The sequence below is a fragment of the Dipodomys spectabilis genome, unplaced genomic scaffold, assembly GCF_019054845.1.
Source record: "Dipodomys spectabilis isolate Male_0828 unplaced genomic scaffold, ASM1905484v1 ptg000030l, whole genome shotgun sequence".
NCBI classification, from domain to species: domain Eukaryota; kingdom Metazoa; phylum Chordata; class Mammalia; order Rodentia; family Heteromyidae; genus Dipodomys; species Dipodomys spectabilis.
This window is the reverse complement of record NW_024870707.1, coordinates 11,947,326-11,967,263: the sequence shown is the minus strand read 5'-3', so window position 1 is coordinate 11,967,263 and position 19,938 is coordinate 11,947,326. Positions and strand designations below refer to the sequence as shown.

Sequence of the window (19,938 nt, the reverse complement as noted above, 5' to 3'; positions counted from 1 at the left end):
CCAGGCAGTGGGGATGGTACCCCACTAGATGAGTTACCCAAGGCCTAGAGACGCAAGCCTCTTGTAGAACCTTAGCAGCTAGTAAAAGGCCAAACTGAAATGTGGACCTAGGTGTGACCCCAAGAAGGGGAGCCAGGATGTGGTCTCTGGGTGTCAAAACCAGCTGCTCAATGCTGTATCCTGTGAAAGGCAGGCTAAGTCAGTACCAGTGGCTCACGCCTGTAATCCAGGCTACTTGGGAATCGGATCTGAATCTATGGTTTGAAGCCAGCCTAAACAAAAAAAGTCTGTGAGATTCAGCCTCCAAAATAATGAGCAAAAAAGCAAAGCTGGAAGTGAGGTGTGACTCAAGTGGTAGAGTGCCAACCAAGCAAAAGTTAGGCTCCTAGTCACTAGGCCATGACAGCCTGCCCTGGCTGGCAGGAAATGTCCTCATTCTCAGACATGGCTGGGCTCTGGACCACAGTTTTGCAGAGGTTTATTTGTGGAGTGTGGAGGCGGCCCTGGGTCACACAGTCTGCCTGGCCAGAGAACTGAATGTTGTTTTTACTGTTGATTTCCGGCCTGTGGGTGACTTAGCCTTCTGGAGGCCCCAAGCTCACAGTTCTTTATGGGTCCTGCCTAGAGTCTATTGTCCTGAGGACCCCAGAAGATCAGAGGCAGCAGCCAAGCCGCATGCATTTCTGCCACGTTGTGCCTTCTTCCAGATGATGGGGGCGGGGGGAGGGTGAGAAGAGGGTGCTCAACAGCATTGGCCAGGCCCAGCCAGGTCACAACCACCTCAGATGATTCATCACTGGACTTTAGCCACCAGTTGTGGTTCTGGGTGTTAGGTCTAGTGAAACCTGGCTGGATTAACAAGGGAAGGGAAGGAAAAGGACAGAGTGGGGAATGGAGGAAAGGAGCAAAGAAAGAAGAGCTGGATGCTGGTGGCTCCTAGCTACTCAGGAGGCTGAGGTGTAAGGATGGAGGTTCAAGGCCAGCCTGGGCAGGCAAGCCCGTGAGACTCTATCTCCAGTGAACCACCAAAAGAAAAAAAAAGCTGGAGGGGAGCTGTGGTTCAAGTGGTGAAGTATCAGCTTTAAGTACATAAGTGGCAGGATGAGGCCCTGAGTTTGAGCTCCAATACTGGCACCAAAAAAATAGGAGGAGAAACAAACTGAAGAAATGAATGAGGGAATAAATGCTTGCCAAAATGAATGCACAGAACACATGGCTTCATCATGGAGGTCTCAGACAACTGCCCCCCTTCCAGCTGCTCGAAGGACATAACCCTAGTCTCCGACCCTCTACCCCATTTTTCTGCCAACACTATCCCCTCGGTCCTTGGCTGAGGCCATTTGGCTTTCTGCTGCCCCCGTGTGGCCTCTCTGGTCTCTACCAGGACTTCCTGCTCTGGGGATGATGGATTGGGGTCCTGATTTGTGGGCTGGGGTGTGCATGCTAGAATACAGAACCTCAGATATGTGGTCCTGCACCTTAGGAGCAGGTCCTCCAATCCAGACAGGGCCTTGGATTACAGAACCATCCACACAATCCCTAAAGTCAGAGATGCTCCAACTTTGACTGGTTTACCCTGTCCACCACTCTCATTCTCTACATTGGGGACAGAGGCCCTGGGAAGGGAGGGACTGTGGCACACAGACAGCAAGGAAGCAGCAGACGCAGGTCTAGACAGAAGAGACCCACAGCACAACCACCTGTGTACAGGACCCACAGCACCAGCACCACCTGCCCTGCTTTTCTCGCTGTCTCGCCTCTGTTGGTCTTGCTGGGGGATGGGACAGCCTGGACTGAATGGACAGAGGAGCCCAGTGCCTCATAGCTTCACCTCAGTGCTTATGCAGGCTGTGTGTGTGTGTGTGTGTGTGTGCGTGCGCGCGCGTGCGTGCTGGTCCTGTGTTGAACTTGGCCTGGCCACTGTCCTTGAGCCTTTTTTTGCTCTACCACTTCTGAATTTTTTGGAAGTTCATTGGAGAGAAGCATCTCACCGACTTTTCTGCCCAGGTTGGCTTCAAAATACAGTCCTCAGATCTCAGCATCTTGAGAAAGTAGGATTGATTATAGGGTGAGCCGCTAGCACCCATATTCCTGTCTTTTTTTTTTTTTTTGGTGCAGATACTGGGACTTGAACTCAGAGTCTCATTCTCTCTTGGTTTATTTCACTTAAGGCTGAGACTGTCTCATTTCAGCCATAGTTTTTACTTCTGTTTTTCTGGTGGTTAATTGGAGATAAGTCTAATGAACTTTTCTGCCTGGGCTGGCTTCAAACTGTGATCTTCAGATCTCTGCCTCCTGAGCAGCTAAGATTACGGGTGTGAGCACCAGCACCTGGTGCCCTTTCTCTTTCCCTTCCTTCCTTCCTTCCTGTTTTTTGGGTCCGGTCGTGGGGCCTGAACTCTTGGCCTGGGCGCTGTCCCTCAGCTTTTTAGCTCAAGGCTAGCGCTCTACCACTTGAGCCACAGCACCACTTCCAGCTTTTTTTTTCTTTTTGCTTATGTGGTGCTGAGGAATCGAACCTAGGGCCTCAGGCATGCAAGGCAAGCGCTCTACCACTGAGCCACCTTTCCAGCCCTTCTTTCTTTCTGTCAGTTGTGGAGCTTGAACTCTGGGCTTGGGCACGGTCCCTGCACTCTTCAGCTCAAGGCGAGCACCCTACTGCGTGAGCCACAGCGCCACTTCTGGTTTTCTAGTGGTTTTTTTTAATTGGAGATAAGAGTCTCACGGCCTTTCCTGCCCGGGCTGGCTTTGAACTGTGATCCTAAGATCTCAGCCTCCTGAGTAGCTATGATTACAGGCGTGAGCCACTGGCACCTGGCTCACCTGGTGCTTTTTCTATTTTATCCACCTGACCTGCTTCTTTTGGTCTTGAAGACAGCTGAGTGTCATCGCCAGGAAGCCTTCCTTAGTTTCCCTGTCACCACCCTCCAGTCAGGCCTGGCCCAGCAGCCCTTCTGTGGAGCTGATGGTACCCTGATGGCATTGGACCTTGTGATGTTACCCCTGGGCCTCAGTGGTACACACTGTCGCCCATGAATCCTGGGATCCTGGTTCTTAGAGAAGCAACAAAGGTGACGGAATGGGGCAGGGCTCCCTGGAAGTCCTCTCCCTGCCCCAGCTTTATTTTGGTTCTAGAATCATCCCAGTCAGCATTCTCGGTCCCCACCACAGCCATCCTGGATACACAGTCAACAGTTCATGCACTTAGAATGAGAGGACGAGGGGCGGAGACGGTGGGAAGGTGGGGCCAGCTCTTGCAAAGCCTCTGGGTAAGGAGTAGGGGAAGGAGGAGGTTTCAAGCTGCAAAGGCTCACCCCGCCATGCACGTGCCCTGGTCGTGCGGACTTCCTGGTGCCGGCCACAGGACAGGCAGCCTGGGGTCAGGAAGGGTCCCAGGATGGCCACCAGTCTCGTGATCCTTCTCTCTGAGTGCCTGTGCTGGCCCCTGTCTCAGTGCACTGATGACCAGTCCTTGGGTCTCCATAGCTCACCAGGACCAAGGCTGGGAGTCAGCGGAGTGCCCCTCACCCCACCTGTGAGCCGAGCTCTGCACAGCCCGCCTCCACCAGCCCCTAATCACACAGGCGCCGCGTCCCTGCCCACCTCCAAGGTGAAGGGCAGGGAGCTCTGCTTTTCTGAGATTGTCTTTGTCAGCTGCCGGCCACCCCCTCATCCCGTGGCACCTAGAAAAATCTGACACCCTGATTCCAACTAAACTGGATGCTAAAGACCAACTCGGGAGGGAAGCATGCAGCCCAGCCCCTTTGGCTCCTAGGCAGGACCCCCTGGGGGCCCGATTTCCCATCCCCCCCTCCCCCCCCCCCCCCTGGCCCCTCTCTAGCCATCAGGCTGAAGCCACGTGTCCCTGAGGCCACAGTTTTAGTGATCTTGAAGGAGGACACTGTGTCTTGAGGGCTGGAGTTAGGCCTGGCTGAGGCCTGTCTATTCCCAGCCAATCCTCGCAGAGCTTTGTCCCGTTGGTCCCTTGGCAGGGATCCAATCCCACAACTTGTCTGCCTCTTGGGATTTCTGGCTCTTGTGATGGTTAAGGCCCAGGGAAGGCAAAATTTGAGCTTCCACGGGGCCTGAGTCTTCTGGATGGGCCTGGGTCTCTACTGCTCTTCTTCTGCCCAAAGAGAGACTCTGTTCCCCGCTGCTGTGGCCTAAGTACTGGCTTGTTGGCAGGAAAGCTTATGTCGCTGCCCTCACTTGGCTATGCGCTCTGCCTAGGACCCTGAGTTCTCTCACATCCCTCCAAGTGCAACAATTTCCTTGTGCAAGAGTCTTCCCTCCCTCCCTCCCTCCCCCCATCCCTGTCACGTAGCCCTGGGGCAGGGGGATCTCAGCTTCTTCTTTTTTTTTGGTCGGTTGTGGGGCTTGAACTCTGGGCCTGGGCACTGTCTCTCAGCTGTTCAGCTCAAGGCGAGCGCTCTGCCACTTGAGCCACAGTGCCACTTCCGGTTTTCTGGCGGTTTATTGGAGATAAGAGTCTCATAGATTTTCCTTGCCCAGGTTGGCTTTGAACCGCAATCCTCAGACCTCAACCTCCTGAGTGGCTAGGATTCCAGGCACCTGGCTGAGCTCAGCTTCTTCAAGTCTTGCTCACGTTCCCACTGCCAGTGCTTGGCTCTTCAAAAAGTCTTCAATAACAGTAAGGTGGGAGAGCTGGCCAGTTCTAAGAGTCCAAGTCCTTCTGCAGCCAAGGGACAGAGATCATGAGGACTTTGAGACAGTGGCCCGTGTGCCAGTGTCTGCTGCAGTCCCGGCGTCCTGGCATAGCCACAGCTGGCCCTTAGTGGGAGGAAACCCTGGGTCCCTGCGTGCAGGGCCACACCTGCTCCGGGACTCCAGTTTGGACAGGATTCAAGATGGCGGATGGAGACTCCACGGGGAGTCCCCCAGCATTCACGGCTCCAGCTTGACGATGGAGAGAACGTGGGAGAGAGCTGACTTCGCGCCAGGCCCCAGTGGCTCTGCTGCCCGCCTGGCCTAGTCTGGCTGCTAGTTTCGACGAACTGGGTGCCACATGGACACGGGCCTGCGTAATGTAGCCAGCATCTGGTTCCAATGTGTGGTCCCCATGCCGCTGGCCGCTGGCCCGATGATGACATGGCCTACGTTGTCCCCACGGCCGTCGCTGCTGCTCTCAGCCACCGTCACACGGAGAGACAGGTCCTAGGAAGGAGGTGACATGTGCTGGTGACCAGGAACAGCTGGAGGCTCTCATGACTCCCAGGCCCGTGGGGTCGAGCGAAGCCCCTGACTCATTCCTCTGATCAGAGAGAGGCAATGTGTCCTTAGCTACTTGGCAAACAAATGGCTCGTGCTGTCAGTACTGGCATTTGAACTCAGGACCAGCCTTCTTGGCTGGCTTTTTTTTTCTTTTCTTTCTTTTTTTTTTTTTTTGCTCAAGGCTGGAGCCACAGCTCCACTTTTGCCTTTTGGCTAGTTCATTGGAGATAAGAGTCTAAGAGACTTGCTTGCCTGGGCTGGCTTTGAACCTTGATCCTTGGCTCTCGGTCCTTGAGTAGTTGAGATTACAGGGGTGAGCCACAGTATCTGGCCAGCCTGTGTCTTTGTTGTGAGAGCGGTTCTTGCTAACTTTGGGCAGGCTGGACACACAATTGTGATTCTCTGCCTCTACCTTCTGAGTAGCTAAGGTTTTGGATACAAGCACCGTGCCCAGTTTTTCCTTTCCTTCCTGTGTCATCTTGCTTTGTGTCCTCAACCCCCATAGGGCTGGCACCCAGTCAGTGGACACTTAGCAATGCCTGTGGCTCATGTCTATAACACTAGCTACTCAGGAGGCTGAGATCTGAGAGGATCATGGTCCAAAGCCAGTCCATGCAGGAAAGTCTGTGAGACTCTTACCTCCAAGGAACCAGCAAAATCCAGAAGTGGAGCTGTGGCTTATGTGATAGAGTGCTAGTCTTGAGCAGGAAAGCTCAGAGACAGCCCGGTGCCGGTGGCTCACGCCTGTAATCCTAGCTACTCAGGAGGCTGAGATCTGAGGATCATGGTTCAAAGCCAGTCCATGCAGTTAGGTCCATGAAACTCTTATCTCCAATGAACCACCAGAAAACTGGAAGTGGTGCTGTGGCTCAAGAGGTAGAGTGCTTGCCTTGAGCTGAAGAGCTCAGGGACAGTGCCCAGGCCCAGAGTTCAAGCCCCTCCTCCCCCAACACACACACACACACACACACACACACACACACACGCGCGCGCGCGCGCTCCGAGACAACACTCAGGCCTGCAGAAGAAAAAAAAATGTGACAGTTTGAGAGAAATCATCACTACCTTTGGAAGTCCTGAGAAACAAAGCTGAGGGATGCAGTGGCCCAGCAGTCCTGGGGTGACGTTTCCCCCCTCCCCCCACTTTACCTGGAGTACAATGGCTGGCACGGAGAAGATCATGGCTTCATTGAACACTGGGTTGGGGTCATCCCTTTTTGTGGCTGTCTTCTTTTTGCTCATCTTCCTTCCGTCTTGCAGCAGGTACACCTTGACGAAGGGGTCTGTAGGCAGGTGTGGAGGGGTGAGGACAGCATGGTGTTTGCTCGGCACAGCCTTCCTCCCTGGCTTTGGCCCACTGCCTCTAGCTCCCAACCCTTTGGTCTGCCATTATCTCTAATAGCCTGCCGTTGGGTCTTTCTTATTTAATTTATTCATCAATTTATTGTGAGATGGGGCCCTGCTATGTTGTCTATGCTTGTCTTACGTGTGTGTGTGTGTGTGTGTGTGTGTGTGTGTGTGTGTGTGTGCATGCACATATGTGCATGTGTGCATATCTGGCAAAAAAAAAGTCCAATGGACTTTCCTGTTCAGGCTAGATTCAAACTGTAATCTTCAGATGTCAGCCTCTTGAGTAGCTAGGATTACAGGTATGAGCCACAGCATAATAATAACTGAATTCAGTTATTATTATTATTTTGCCAGTCCTAGGACTTGAACTCAGGGTTTGGACTCTTCCTCTGAGCTTCTTTTGCTCAAGGCTAGTACTCTACCACTTGAGTCACAGCGCCACTTGAGGCCTTTTCTGTGTATATGGTATGTGGTACTGAGGAATGGAACCCAGGGCTTCATACATGCTAGGCAAGCACTCGACTACTGAGCCACCTTCCTAGCCCTTGTCTTGAATTCTTGAGGCTCAAGGAGTCTTCAGTTTTTCCAGAGTAGGTGAAACTACAAGTATGCACCACCATGACCTGCTCTGCATTGTTGAAAGTCTCAATTTACAGATGAGAAAACCAAGGCTCACAAAGCACGAGGCAAGTCAGGAGAGGGCTGGGCTCTGCCTCAGGGCCTGACAACCATTAAGTTCCCCTCACAAGATGCTCCAGGGGGCTGCGATGATCCAGCACTTCTCCTTTACCACGTGGCCTGAGCACAAATGTCAACCCTGAGTCACTCCATGCCTATGCAGCAGAGCCTGACTAATGAACAGCGTGCGCCTCTAAAATACCATGTCGCCGTCTGGCTGTCCATCAGCTATTTCCTGGGACTTCTTAATGCACCTGACTGGGCTCTGAGCTGCCCAGGCTGGCCACTCCCAATAGATCAGTCCTTTGGTTTTGGCTATCTATTACAGCTGCTTCCAAGGGGCTCTGAGAGGGGCTGGGGGCTTATGCAAGGCTGAGGCATTAGGCCTGCCTGGTGCTTGTTCAGAGCTGGTGGCCTCAACCTCCATTTGAGGTGTGGCATCCTGTTTCTAGGAATGGGGATCTCTCTGTCTCTGTCTGTCTGTCTGTCTGTCTCTCTTTGCCAGTCCTGGAGCTTGAATTCAGGGCCTGGGCACTGTCCCTGAGCTGTTATGCTCAAGGCTAGTTTTCTACCACTTGAGCCACAGCTCTATTTCCTGCTTTTTGGTGGTTAATTGGAGATAAAGTCTCATAGACTTCCTGAGCAGGCTGTCTTTGAACTCCCAGGCTTCCTCATGTGTCCCCCGCTGGATTAACCTGCCCATTTTGCAGGCACTGAGCTCAGCTGAAGCTGGGGCACCCCTGCCCCATGCCCTGCCCCTGCTGCCTGCAGCTCCGTGGCTGGGCTGTGGCTTCCCAGGCCACATGGAGGCGCCCGCCACCCAAAGCCTTACCCGCTGTGGTCTTGTCATTGGTCCAGATGAGGTTCTTGGCCTTCACCACCACTACCGTGAGGCGCTCAGCCGTGGGCAGGTAGCTGAGGGACAGCAGGATCTCACCCACGGCGTCGGCGGCCTAGGGGACAAGGTGTGGCTCATGGGGCTTCTGTCCCAGGACCTGAGGGGCCCAGGGGCCAGTAGAAGTTCCCTTCTCCATTAGGAAGTGGCTGCTCTTGGGGTTCCTTACACCCAGCTCCTAGGCTGGCAGGATTGAGAGAGGGCAGCCCCTCCCCCTGCCTCCCTCCCTTCGCCAGGTGCAGGTGCTGCCGCCGCCTTAGAAGTTGGTTCCCAGGTTGCCTGTCAGATCCATTACAGTGGTACAGAGGAATCCAAGTAGAATGGAGTTCCAGCACTTGCTTTAACAATTACTGGGCACTTAAAACTTCTGTGTTCTTTACCTTGTAGTCAGTACTAGGGTCTTATGCTTACTAAACAGGCACTCTTACCATCTGAGCCACACCCCCAGCCCTTTTGACTTTGGCTTGTTTTTGAGGGGGTTTGGCACATGTGTGTGTGTGTGTGTGTGTGTGTGTGTTGGTCCTAGGGCTTGCACTTAGATGTGAGTGTTGTCCCTGAACTTTTCTGCTCAAGGCTAGTGCCTCTTCCACTTGAGGCACAACTCCACTTCCGAATTTGGTTATTTATTGGAGATCAGAGTCTCAGGGACTTTCCTGCCTGGGCTGGCTTTGGATCAAGAACCTCAGATCTCAGCCTCCTGAGTAGCTAGGGTTAGAGGCATGAGCCACCAGTGCCTGGTACATGTGTTTTCCTCCGGGGTGGACGAGCTGGCTGGTGAGATGTACCTTGTTCTGGTCCTGTAAGTAGAGCCAGCCACTGAAGGGCTGGAGCGTCAGGTCAAGCACGGACAGCTTCAAGTCCACCACCCCGGTGCTGACATTCCGCTCGTCCTCGTCGATGCCAAACACTGAGAACCTCAGGCTCTTCTCCTCCAGGGCTGTGGGGTCCAGAGGGATGGAGAACTTCTCATCGAAGAAGATGGAGTAGGCATTCCGCTGGATCTGCAAGACAGGGAGCCATGCAGGGAGCCCCAAAACTGAGGAAGAAGACTTGAGAGGCTACTACAAGGGAGAGAGCACTGGGGGAGGAGTCCAGAGCCTGGCTCACCTGTCCTCACAATCTCAAAGCTGAATGATCCATCCATCGGTAGCTCAGCCGTGAATGCCCATGCCTTCTAGTGGCATTCCAAGTCTCTATAATCTGATCCCTGTGCTTATGTCTCATGATGCCACTGAACCTCTCAGAGTTCTGGCTGTGCACGTTTCTGTCTCTTTTGCATCTGCTCAACCCAGCCCCAAGGTAACAGTGGAGATAGGGCAGCTGTTTGTGGAGTCTCCATTCAAGGATTTCCCCGCCTTCTGAACAGCTGAGTTGAACCCAGAGGATGACGGATGCGTGGATGGATAGATGGATGCGTGGACAGACCGATGGATAGAGCGCCTAGGCAAGAACTGGGCAGGCTGTGTTTCCCAGCTCAGTCCTGCCTACTGGGTGCCGTTGGCCTCATCCCAGGAAGCCGTGGGCTGCCCCTGGGGAGGGAGGTGCCTTTCCACGTGGCTCTCCTTTCCGTGGGGGCTGCCTGAGTCACTGCCTGGCGATATTTAGAGAGGAACACTCATTGCTGGCACCTTCTCCGAGGCAGGGGGGGTGTTGCCCAGCCCGGAGGCAGCCACCTGGATAATGGGACTGGCTGATGCTACAAAGCCTGCTCTTCCCTCCATTCAGCCATCCCTACCCCAGTCTTCCATGGCTGCCTGGCTCTGGGAAAACTCCTCCTAAAGCGTCCCCTAGAGCCACACTGGCCACACAATCCCGTTTGAGACTCCTCTGGGCCTCCTTGCCACATGGAACAAAACCCCGTGGAAGCTCCTGACCTTGACATTCGGGCTCTCCGTGCCCATCTCTCCCTCCCCTGGCTAACCTACTCTCTTAGCTGTCTCCTGCCCATGGGGATCCCTCCCCTCCCCAACCCCTGCTACTTTCCTAGCATTGTGCTTCGTGAACACATGGGGAACAGGACAGGAAACCTGAGATCAGGTCCCTGATCTCTTTATCCTTTGGGGTTTCTAAGCAAAGCCAACCTCAGTTTCCCCATTTGTAAGATGCCCTAAGATACTGTCCTGTTGGCCTGGTCCTGGGGGGGCGGTGTAGATGAGAATCACAGATTTGTCGGGCTCTGTGAAGCAGCAGGTCGGTCGGCATGTGTCACTGGGATTGCAGCTGCTGCAACAGCCCTCCTTGAAGGCATGCCTTGACTCACCCAGAATCCTTCAGGAGGCCCCTGGCTCTGGACAGCACAGATCAGGCCTGACAGCAGCTCTTCGTGGTCCTAAGAGCCACTACTAAGTACCTCCTAAGGACCAGGCTAAAGTCTTCCCATGTCTTCCCAGCTCTTCCTCAATAATTATGACACCCATTGGAGAGAGGGGGAACCTGAGTCACTAAATATTTTAAGTGGTGGACCCAAGGGCACACTGTTAGGATGTGGCAGAACTAGGATTTGAACCCAGGCCCAGTCAGTATCTAGTGGGGGCTCTTAATCACCCGCTAGACTGCCACCCCCTCAGTGCCCTCCATGCAAAAGTCTAGAACTTTCCACTGTGATGGGGACAGGGTGGGGAGGGATGGCAAGGTTTATTGCTGAGGGCTTGCCAGACAATAGGTAGTGTGGTAAAGATGAGCAGGCACAGGTGGGCTGCGGAGGAGTCTGAAGACACTCGGCTTCACAGGTCTTTAGACTCCTCCCACTCTGGTGAGAGATCGCTGGGTTGGTCTGGTGTTTCTGGCAGCTTGGAGTTCCCCCTGGTTTGGTCCTCTCTGTCAAGGCTAAGGCTAAGCCTTGGAGGGTAGTTGTGGCCTCTTCTCACCCTGCCCTGTTGGATCTCTCCCTGGTTTTGTTGTGATGCTGTTTTGGTTTTGTTTTCTGATGGCACAAGAGCTTTAATTCAGGGCCTGTGGTGCGGTTCCTTAACTCTTTCCGCTCAAGGCTGGCATTCTACCATTTGAGTGGCAGTTCCACTTTGAGCTTTTTGTGGCTCAATGGAAATAAGAGTCTCTTAGACTTTCCTGTCTAAGGGGCTGGCTTCAAGCTGTGATCCTCAGATCTCAGTTTCCTGAGTACGCTCAGGATTACAGGCGGGCTTCCAGGCACCAGGCTGCACCCAGCTTTCCTTTTCTTTGTTCTTGGTCCCAGACTGACCTTCCTAGGCTGGGTCAGCATGCTCCTTTAGTCTTGGCTTCTGCTGGGATCAGTCACTGGGGTCTCCAGAGGGAAATCAGGGTGTCTCTCCCTAAGGGCTTCCTCTGCACTATCCCTGGAGGCTGACCCCATCCCTAAACCAAAGGGCACAGTTCCTATCCAGTCTTCTTATGGAGCTCGAACCTTCCCCTTTCCTCCTCTCCTCAGACCTGGAGTGGCCTGTCCCTCCTGGGAACCGGGTCATCTCTGAAGCCACCCCTTCCCCAACACACCCCTGTAAACAGTCTTTTCACTAAACCGTCCCAGCTCTGCAGAATGGCCTACTCCCTCCAGCATCCTGGGAAGAAATGCCTCCCAGAGCACCCCTCTGGACACCCCAGCCTCACTTACCCGGGAAATGCCCACGATCTGCTCGTCGGGCAGCAGGCTGACTCGCATGAAGCAGGACTCAAAACTGGCTTCCTCCCGCTCCAGGAGATCCTTGCCCTGAAGCACGGCCACGTGAAGAATGTGGGAAGTGGCATCATAGTCCATGCTCACCTCCACCTGGCCTAGAGTGAAGTCCTGCCCAAAGGTGTTGCTCACAGATGAGATGGAGTTCAGAGAGTCAGCTGACTGGGACTTACGAAGGGTCCCGTAAGGGGCCAGGTCCAGCTCTCGGCCCATCAGCTCCAGGGGACCCAGCTCGCTGATAGTCTCGAAGGTGTCCTCAATGCTCAGGCTGCCTTTGCGGCTGGGCGGCCCTCGAGTGTTGGTCCGTGGGGCAGTCCATGGTGGTACTCGCTGGAGGTGAGTAAAAGAGACACAGGGGCATAATTGGGTCTCAGATCTAGTCTCAGGATATGAGAAAGAGATTCCAGGGGATAGAATCCTCCAGAATGTTCTTCAAACTGTGACCTGCAGACCTCAGTCTCCTGAATAGCTGGGATTATAGGCACGGACCACTGGCACCTGGCTCTGTGGATGCCTTTTGTAGTATGTGTTTAAAACACTCTTTAGGAAAAGTTGTCCCAGTTTATACTCTTTCCAATAGAGCATGAGCTGGTACCCCTGGGCACCCCAAATAAGAGTGCACTAGAGACTCTAATCTGGAGAGTGATGTTTGAAAAATTCTCTGCCAAGTGTTAAATGATGAAGTATTCAGCAATATAGATTGAGAGCCTTAAAAAATGATCTAGTGATCTAGTATTTCCGCATCTGGGCATCTGTCCAAAGTGCATTATCTCAAACGAAGACCGTTTTACATACAAAACACCTACTGTATTATTTATAATGGCATTTGGTAAATCATGGCTCATGCATAAAAATGAAATCTCATGCAAAATAATGTTATAGGCCAAGTTCCTGTGGCTTATGCCTATATTCTAGCTACTTAGGAGGCTGATATCTGAAGATCATGGTTCAAAGCCAACTCAGGCAGAAAAGTCTCTGAGATTCTTTTTTGTCAGTGGTGGGACTTGAACTCTGGACCTAGGCGCTGTTCCTCAGCTCTTCAGCTCAAGGCTAGTGCTCTACCACTTGAACCACAGTGCCGCTTCTGGTTTTTTAGTAGTTTATTGGAGATAAGAGTCTCACAGACTTTCCTGCCAAGGCTGGATTTGAACCATGATCCTCAGATCTCAGCCTCCTGAGTAGCTAGGATTACAGGTGTGAGCCACCAGTTCCAGGCTTCTGAGACTCTTATATTTAATTAGTCCAAAATGTCAAAATGGTCAAGTTGTAGAGTGCCAACCTTGAACAAAAAGAACTAAGAGAATAAGAGGCCATGAGTTCAAGCCCCAGTCCTGGACATACACAGAGAAAAAAATTCTACTTTTTTCTCACTCTCCCTCCCTCCCTCTCTCCCTCCCTCCTTCTCTCTCTCTCTCTCTCTCTCTCTCTCTCTCTCTCTCTTTCTATTTTTGGTCAGTCCTAGGGCTTGAACTAAGGGCCTAGATGCTATTCCTAAGTTTTTTGCTCAAGGCTAGTGCTCTCCCACTTTGATTTTTTTTTTTTGTCGGTCGTGGGGCTTGAACTCTGGGCCTGGGCGCTGTCCCTCAGCTCTTCAGCTCAAGGTGAGCACTCTACCACTTGAGCTACAGCGCCACTTCCGGTTTTCTGGTGGTTTATTGGAGATAGGAGTCTCACGGTCTCTCCTGCCCGGGCTGGCTTTGAACCGCGATCCTCAGATCTCAGCCTCCTGAGTAGCTAGGATTACAGGCGTGAGCCACCAGCGCCCGGCAGCTCTCCCACTTTGAGTCACAGCACCACTTCAATTTTGGGGTGGTTTACTGGAGATAGTCTCACAGACTTTCCTGCCCAGGCTGGCTTTGAACTGCGATCCTCAGATCTCAGTCTCCTGAGTAGCTAGGATTACAGGTGTGAGCCACCCAAGCCTGGCTAAGAAGTAATTTTTGAGTCCCTAGCACCATGCTAGGAGTGGATGATTTGCAGGGACCCAAGGGAGGCCTGGTCCCCATACCCAGGGGACATTAACCAGGATGGGGTAAGGAAAGGAGGGAGGGCCTGGGGGTCGGGGTGCAGGGGCTCTCTGGTGTATGCCTGCAGGGACAGAAGTCTCACCTTTGGCCTGGCCTCCGGGTAGGTCTTGCCATACTTCTGCTGAAGGTACCTGTAGTCATAATTGGGGAACGGGGAGGGGCTGGGGAAGCTCCCAGAAGTCCACAGCTTCCATAGACTCAGGGCTGCAATTCCCAGCAGCGCCAGGGCCCCGGCCGCATAGACGCCTACCTCCCAGCCAGGAGGGCTCTTGATGACTGTAAGGGTAATCTTTCATTAGTGGGGTACAGTGGTCCTAGACCCACACCCAGGAAGCAGGTTGCTCAGCACTGATACTTATTTTTGGAACAGATTGTGTGTGTGCACACGTGCGTGTGTGTGCACCAATCCTAGGGCTTGGCCTCAGGGCCTGCCCAGGTGGCTTTGAACCAGCAATCCTCAAATCTCAGCGTCTTTAGTTGTTAGGATTGCAGGCATGAGCCTGCCCAGCCAGTTTTTTGTTTGTATTGTTTCTTGTTGGACATGGGGCTTGAACTCACTTGAGCCACAGGGCCACTTCTGGTTTTCTAGTGGTTAATTGGAGATAAGAGTCTCTCAGGCTGGCTTTGAACCACAATCCTCATATCTCAGCCTCCTGAGTAGCTAGGATTACAGGCTTGAGCCACTGGCTGTTTTTTTTTTTTTTTTTTTTTTTTCTTGACAGTTAGAGATCAGAGTCTTTCCTGCCCAGGCTAGCTTTGAACTGTGATCCTTAGATCTCAGCCACCTGAATAGCTAGGATTACAGTTTGGTGGCAGGGTGGGCGGTGAGGGCGGGTATGGAACCCAGGGCCTCTCACATGCTAGGCCACTGCTCTACCAATAATAATGTCTCCTCACCGCCCCACCAGCAGCCCTCTGGGCTTCTGTTTCTTCCCCTAGAAAATGGAGGTGACAACAGAAACTTCCATATCTCATGATCCCATCCTGGAGAATTTTTCTAAGGAGAAAAACTCCCCACCAGTTTTATATGTCCTGTGAGTCACCGATGCTTATTTATAACAGCAGAGCTCTGGAAATTGCCCGAAGGTCCGACCAAGGGACTGGTTCTCGATGCTGTCACAGAAGGAATGTCGCTGGCTTTTGAAAATGACAACTGAGGTTATTAGGCTGGCCCGGTGGCAATGTGCAGCATTTCTAGCATTGTTAAGAAGGAAAAACAACAACAACAAAACTCAACCAGTCCCCAGGATGACATAACTACAGAGTTTTGATGTCAAAACCGCAGAGTGGGGATGAGAGATGGGGCAGACTAAAGCCAATTAGAAAGATGGGGTAATGAGGCTCACCGTGACTCAAGCTATCTACTCCTGACTTCTGTGGTCATTCCTGGGCTCAAGAAAACTATGGTTTTCTATGGGCTCAGTCATGGCAAAGTTCTAGAATGTTCTATGAGCACAGGGTGTGATGGGAAAAGGTCTGGCCATTGGAGAATGTTGTGAATTCTGCCTCAGCAGGGCCAAGATAGGATGGACAGCAGCATAGGCCTGGCAAGAGGGTAAGAAGAAAGGCCCTAGGTCTGAGCAGGTGCTGGGCAAAGTAGAGCCAGGCCCCCTGCATGTGAGAAGTGGGATCAGAGGTGCAAACATTTTTTCTGTCAAGGGCCATATGGCTATTTAAATATTTTTGGAGGCACATACAAAATGACCAACACCGGTCCCAGAAGGCTGATGGAGCTTTGTGTCTGTCTCATACTGTACCTCAGCTAGCCCAGGTCCTGGCTGCAGAAGAGGAGCAGGTCTGGAGACAGGAAAGGAAAAGCCCCAAGAAGGTGATATGAAACTGGATGCCAGTGGCTCACACCTGTCATCCTAGCTACTCAGGAGGCTGAGATCTGAGGATCATGGTTTGAAGCCAGCTTGGGCAAAGAAGTCTGTGAAACTTATCTCTAATAAGCTACAAAAAATAAAAAAAGAGCCAGGTGCTGGGGGCTCACGCCTGTAATCCTAGCTACTTAGGAGGCTGAGATCTGAGGATCGCAGTTCAAAGCCAGCCTGGGCAAGAAAGTCCGTGAAACTCTTATCTCCAATAAACCACCAGAAAACCAGAAGTGGCGCTATGGCTCAAGTGGTAGAGCACTAGCCTTGAGCTGAAGAGCTGAGGAACAGTGCCCAGGCCCAGAGTTCAAGCCCCACAACCGATAAAAATAAATAAATAAATAAATACATAATAAAATAAAATTAAAAAAGAAAAGAAAGGAAAGGAAAGAAGAAGGAAGGAAGGAAGAAAGGAAGGAAGAAAGGATGAACGAACTGGAGCTGTAGCTTAAGTGGCAGAGCACTAGCCTTGAGCAAAAGAATCCCAGGCACAGAGTCCAGGCCTTGAGTTCAAGCCCCAGAACCAGCATCAAAAACGATGCCAGCTTGTTTCCATCCTGGCACTCTCCACCACCTATGGTGGTTATCCTTTAATTCTATGCCACATGGAGCCATGGGTGGAGTGACCTGGGCTGAGTGACCTGCCCTGCACGCTCCATGAGTCTAACCTGGACCTCCACAGGCAGGTGCTGACTCTTCTTAATCACGGCTGGCCCCTCCCACCCCAGCTTGTTGCAGTGGTGCAGGTAATGGCACTCGGCTCACAGGCATGATCCTTGGTGGGTTGGGCCTGGGGGACTCACCGCTCAGATGATATTCTGTCACATCCACAGCCATAATGCCCCCTTCAGTGCTGGACTAGAAGGAAAATGAGAGACAGCAGTGAGAGTTTAGGGAGCCGCCAGCCCTGACCCTAGGTCCTACTTTTTTTTTTTGTCAGTCGTGGGGCCTGAACTCTGGGCCTGAGCACTGTCCCTCAGCTCTTCAGCTCAAGGCTAGGGCTCTACCACTTGAACCATAGCGCCACTTCTGATTTTCTGGTGGTTAATTGGAGATAAGAGTCTCATGGACTTTCACACCTGGGCTGGCTTTGAACCTCGATCCTCAGATCTCAACCTCCTGAGTAGCTAGGATTACAGGCGTGAGACACCACTAGAGTTTTCACAGTCCGCTGTGAGGGGTGTTTGGCCAAAGGTGGTTTTTTTTTTTTCAAATTTTTTATTGTGATTAAGTGGTTACATAATTTCCCAAATTTCACAGTATTGTGGGACAGTGATGCTCAGTTAAAGTCACAAACACATTCTAACTTTCCTGGAGCAAATTGTCTATCACGGTCTATAACATTTATGAGTTCTGTGAGCTTTGCGATACAGTATTTCTTCCACATTGGGTGATGTGTACATTTCTTTTGTTTTGCATAGCATCAGCTGTTCCCTCTTTCCCACTTGTTCCCTCCCTCCCTCCCATCGCTGCCATTAAGTTGCTTAGTTCCTTTTGGTCAAGGTCCAGCGCAGCTGATGGGTCCCGCTGTTATATGTTTTTTTCCTGATTCCCTCTATTTCTCTGTGGTCTTCCTGGTTCCCCTCCGGTGTACACATATATATCATACATGTGATCAGCAGCATGGGGTTATTTATAGTGATTTGACCAGATGAGTGGAAGTCCTTTGTTTCTTAAGTCCTGTTAATTTTGTCGTATCACCTAGCATTTTGGATTTAACATCCACTTATCAGGGACACCATGTACCATTTGTCTCTTTGCTCTTGGCTTATCTTGCTCAACATGATTTCTTCTAGCTCCATCCATTTCCCTGCAAATGCCATTATTTTGTCATTTCTAATGGCTGCATAATATTCCATGTGTATAGATAAAGGTGGGTATTTTTAAGATTTTATCATCATCATTATTATTAAGACTATGTAACTCAGTTTGGAACTCAGGGCCTGGGCACTGTCCCTAAGCCTTTCTGTGCTCAAGGCTTGGCTCTATCACTTGAGCCACAGAGCCATTTCTGGCTTTTTTTCTGTGTATGTGGTACTGAGGAATCGAACCCAGGGCTTTATGCATGCTAGACAAGCACTCTACCACTGAGCCACATTCCCAGCCCATCTAAGCATGCATTTAATAATGGCTTCATTCAGTCCTAACAACCCTTCAAGATAGGCACTATGATCACCTAAGGAATTAAAAGTCATTTGTCCCAGGCCACACAACTAAAAAGTTGTCAACCCACAACTAATAAGTGAGATCCTAACCATTGTGTCTTACCACAGAAGGTTTCAAAAAAGCTGCATAAGCAGGGTGCCAGTGGCTCACACCTGTAATCCTAGCTACTCAGGAGGCTGAGATCTGATCATCCTGCCAGCATGGGCAGGAAAATCCACGAGGCTCTTATTGCCAAATAACTACCCCAAAAGCTTGAGCTGTAGCTCAAGCTGTAGAGTGCTAGTCTTGAGCACAGAAGCTCAGGGCCTTAAGTTCAAGCCCCAGGATTGGCACAGGAGTGCACACACACACACACACACACACACACACACACACACACACACACACACACACACACACACACACACACACACACACACAGCTGCCCAAGAACTAGAAGTCAGATGGCTCACGGGGTAGGAGGTCATGGTGGCTCTGGCTCCTGGCAGAAGCGGAGCTGCACACAGTAACCAGCATCATCACACACACCCAGCCTGCTGAGGCCTGGCTGGAAATCCAATAATAATGCCAGGCTTCTTTCCTGTGTACACAACACAAATTGGCTCATCAAGAGTAAAGCCAAAGCTGGACACCAGTGGCTCATGCCTTTAATCCTAGCTACTCAGGGGGCTGAGATCTAAGGACCATGATTCAAAACCAGCTAGGGCAGAAAAGTCCAAGAGACTCTTTATCTCCAGTAAACTACTCAGAACATGCCAGAAGTGGCGCTGTGGCTCAAGTAGTACAGCGCTAGCCTTTAGTACAAAGAGGCTCAGGAACAGTGCCCAGGCCCTGAGTTCAAGCCCCAAGAATAAGGCCAAGTTGGGACAGAAAATACCAACATTGGGCCAGCATGGCCAGTGCTACAGTGTGCATGCTACTGTTAGAAACTCAGGCTTTGGAGATGGAGATGTGGCTCAGGTGGCAGAGAGCCAGCCCAATAAAAGCATCAGATACTGAGTTGTGGTCCCATTCTCAGACAAAAAACCAGAAACAGGCTGGGTGCTGATGGCTTACACTTGTAGTCCTAGCTACTCAGGAGGCTGAGATCTGAGGATCCCAGTTCAAAGCCAGCCTAGGCAGGAACGTTCTCCAAATAACCAGCAAAAAGCTGCAAGTAGAGCTGTGGCTCAAGTGGTAGAATGTTAGCCTTGAACAAAGAAAAGCTCAGGGATAGTACCCAGGTCCTGAGTTCAAGCCCTAGGGCTAGCACAGAAGGAAGGAAGGAAGGAAAGAAAGAAGGAAGGAAGGAAGGAAGGAAGGAAGGAAGGAAGGAAGGAAGGAAGGAAGGAAGGAAGGAAGGAAGAAAGGAAGGAAGGAAGGGAAGGGAAGGGAAGGGGAGGAAGGAAGGAAGGAAGGAAGGAAGGAAGGAAGGAGAGAGAAAGAGGGGGAGGCAGGAAGGAAGAGAAACTAGCTATATGAGGCTGGTCCTACTCAGACCCCTGGAATCCAACCCCCTTCCCCCCACCCCCCAGCATAACCCTTTCCCTGGAGAGCTGTGAATTAGGGGAAGGTGTGAATGACCGCTAGGCATACCTGTGGCCTGCGCAGAGCACATCTGCCTGAGAGGAGGGATGGAAAACCAGGCAGATGTGGTAGTTTCTATAGACCTCAGCCCCAGGGGACGACAGCAGCTTGGAATCCCAGACCTGTCTCTGTCTCTTTGATGGCTCCAGTGGCCTCTGACCCCTAACTCCTAGCAGTGAGGCTAATTTTCTTAGTCTGAGCCTCATTTCTTTCTCTCTGTAGAAAGGGCTTGTGACTGCCTGGAGGGTGGACTAATCCTGCCAGCCTTTGGAAGTGTTTTGTTTGTTGAAATTTAAAGAAATCATAATTTAATTTTGTGTGTGTGGCAGTATCGGGACTTGAACTCAAGGCTCCACACTCTTGCTTGGCTTTTTTTTTTGCCAGTCCTGGGGCTTGAACTCAGGGCCTGGATGCTGTCCCTGAGCCTCTTTGTGCTCAAGGCCGGTGCTCTACCCCTTGAGCCACAGTGCCACTTTTGGCTTTCTCTGAGTAGTTTAT

The 19,938-nt window shown here is 51.7% G+C and overlaps 1 protein-coding gene across 1 annotated transcript; it reads right to left on the bottom strand.

Annotated features, from left to right (window-relative positions):
• Positions 1-4,804: 4,804 nt before the first annotated feature.
• On the bottom strand, positions 4,805-16,560 carry Syt12 (synaptotagmin 12). The gene is made up of 7 exons (XM_042676285.1): positions 16,512-16,560; positions 13,917-14,110; positions 11,745-12,137; positions 8,941-9,156; positions 8,093-8,213; positions 6,382-6,515; positions 4,805-5,175 (listed from the first exon to the last, which is right to left on the bottom strand). The coding sequence occupies exons 1-7, from the start codon at positions 16,543-16,545 to the stop codon at positions 5,002-5,004; spliced, it is 1,266 nt and encodes a 421-aa protein (XP_042532219.1). The 5' UTR covers positions 16,546-16,560; the 3' UTR covers positions 4,805-5,001.
• Positions 16,561-19,938: the final 3,378 nt, after the last annotated feature.

What these genes read in the sequence shown, in the direction of transcription:
- Syt12 (XM_042676285.1), bottom strand. Translation starts at nt 16,545, where the DNA reads ATGGCTGTGGATGTGACAGAATATCATCTGAGCG. An exon ending in ACCCGGAGGCCAGGCCAAAG is followed by an intron (nt 12,138 to 13,916) that starts GTGAGACTTCTG and finishes ACTCACCTCCAG; the next exon opens with CGAGTACCACCATGGACTGC. An exon ending in CAATGACAAGACCACAGCGG is followed by an intron (nt 6,516 to 8,092) that starts GTAAGGCTTTGG and finishes ACCTGCCTACAG; the next exon opens with ACCCCTTCGTCAAGGTGTAC.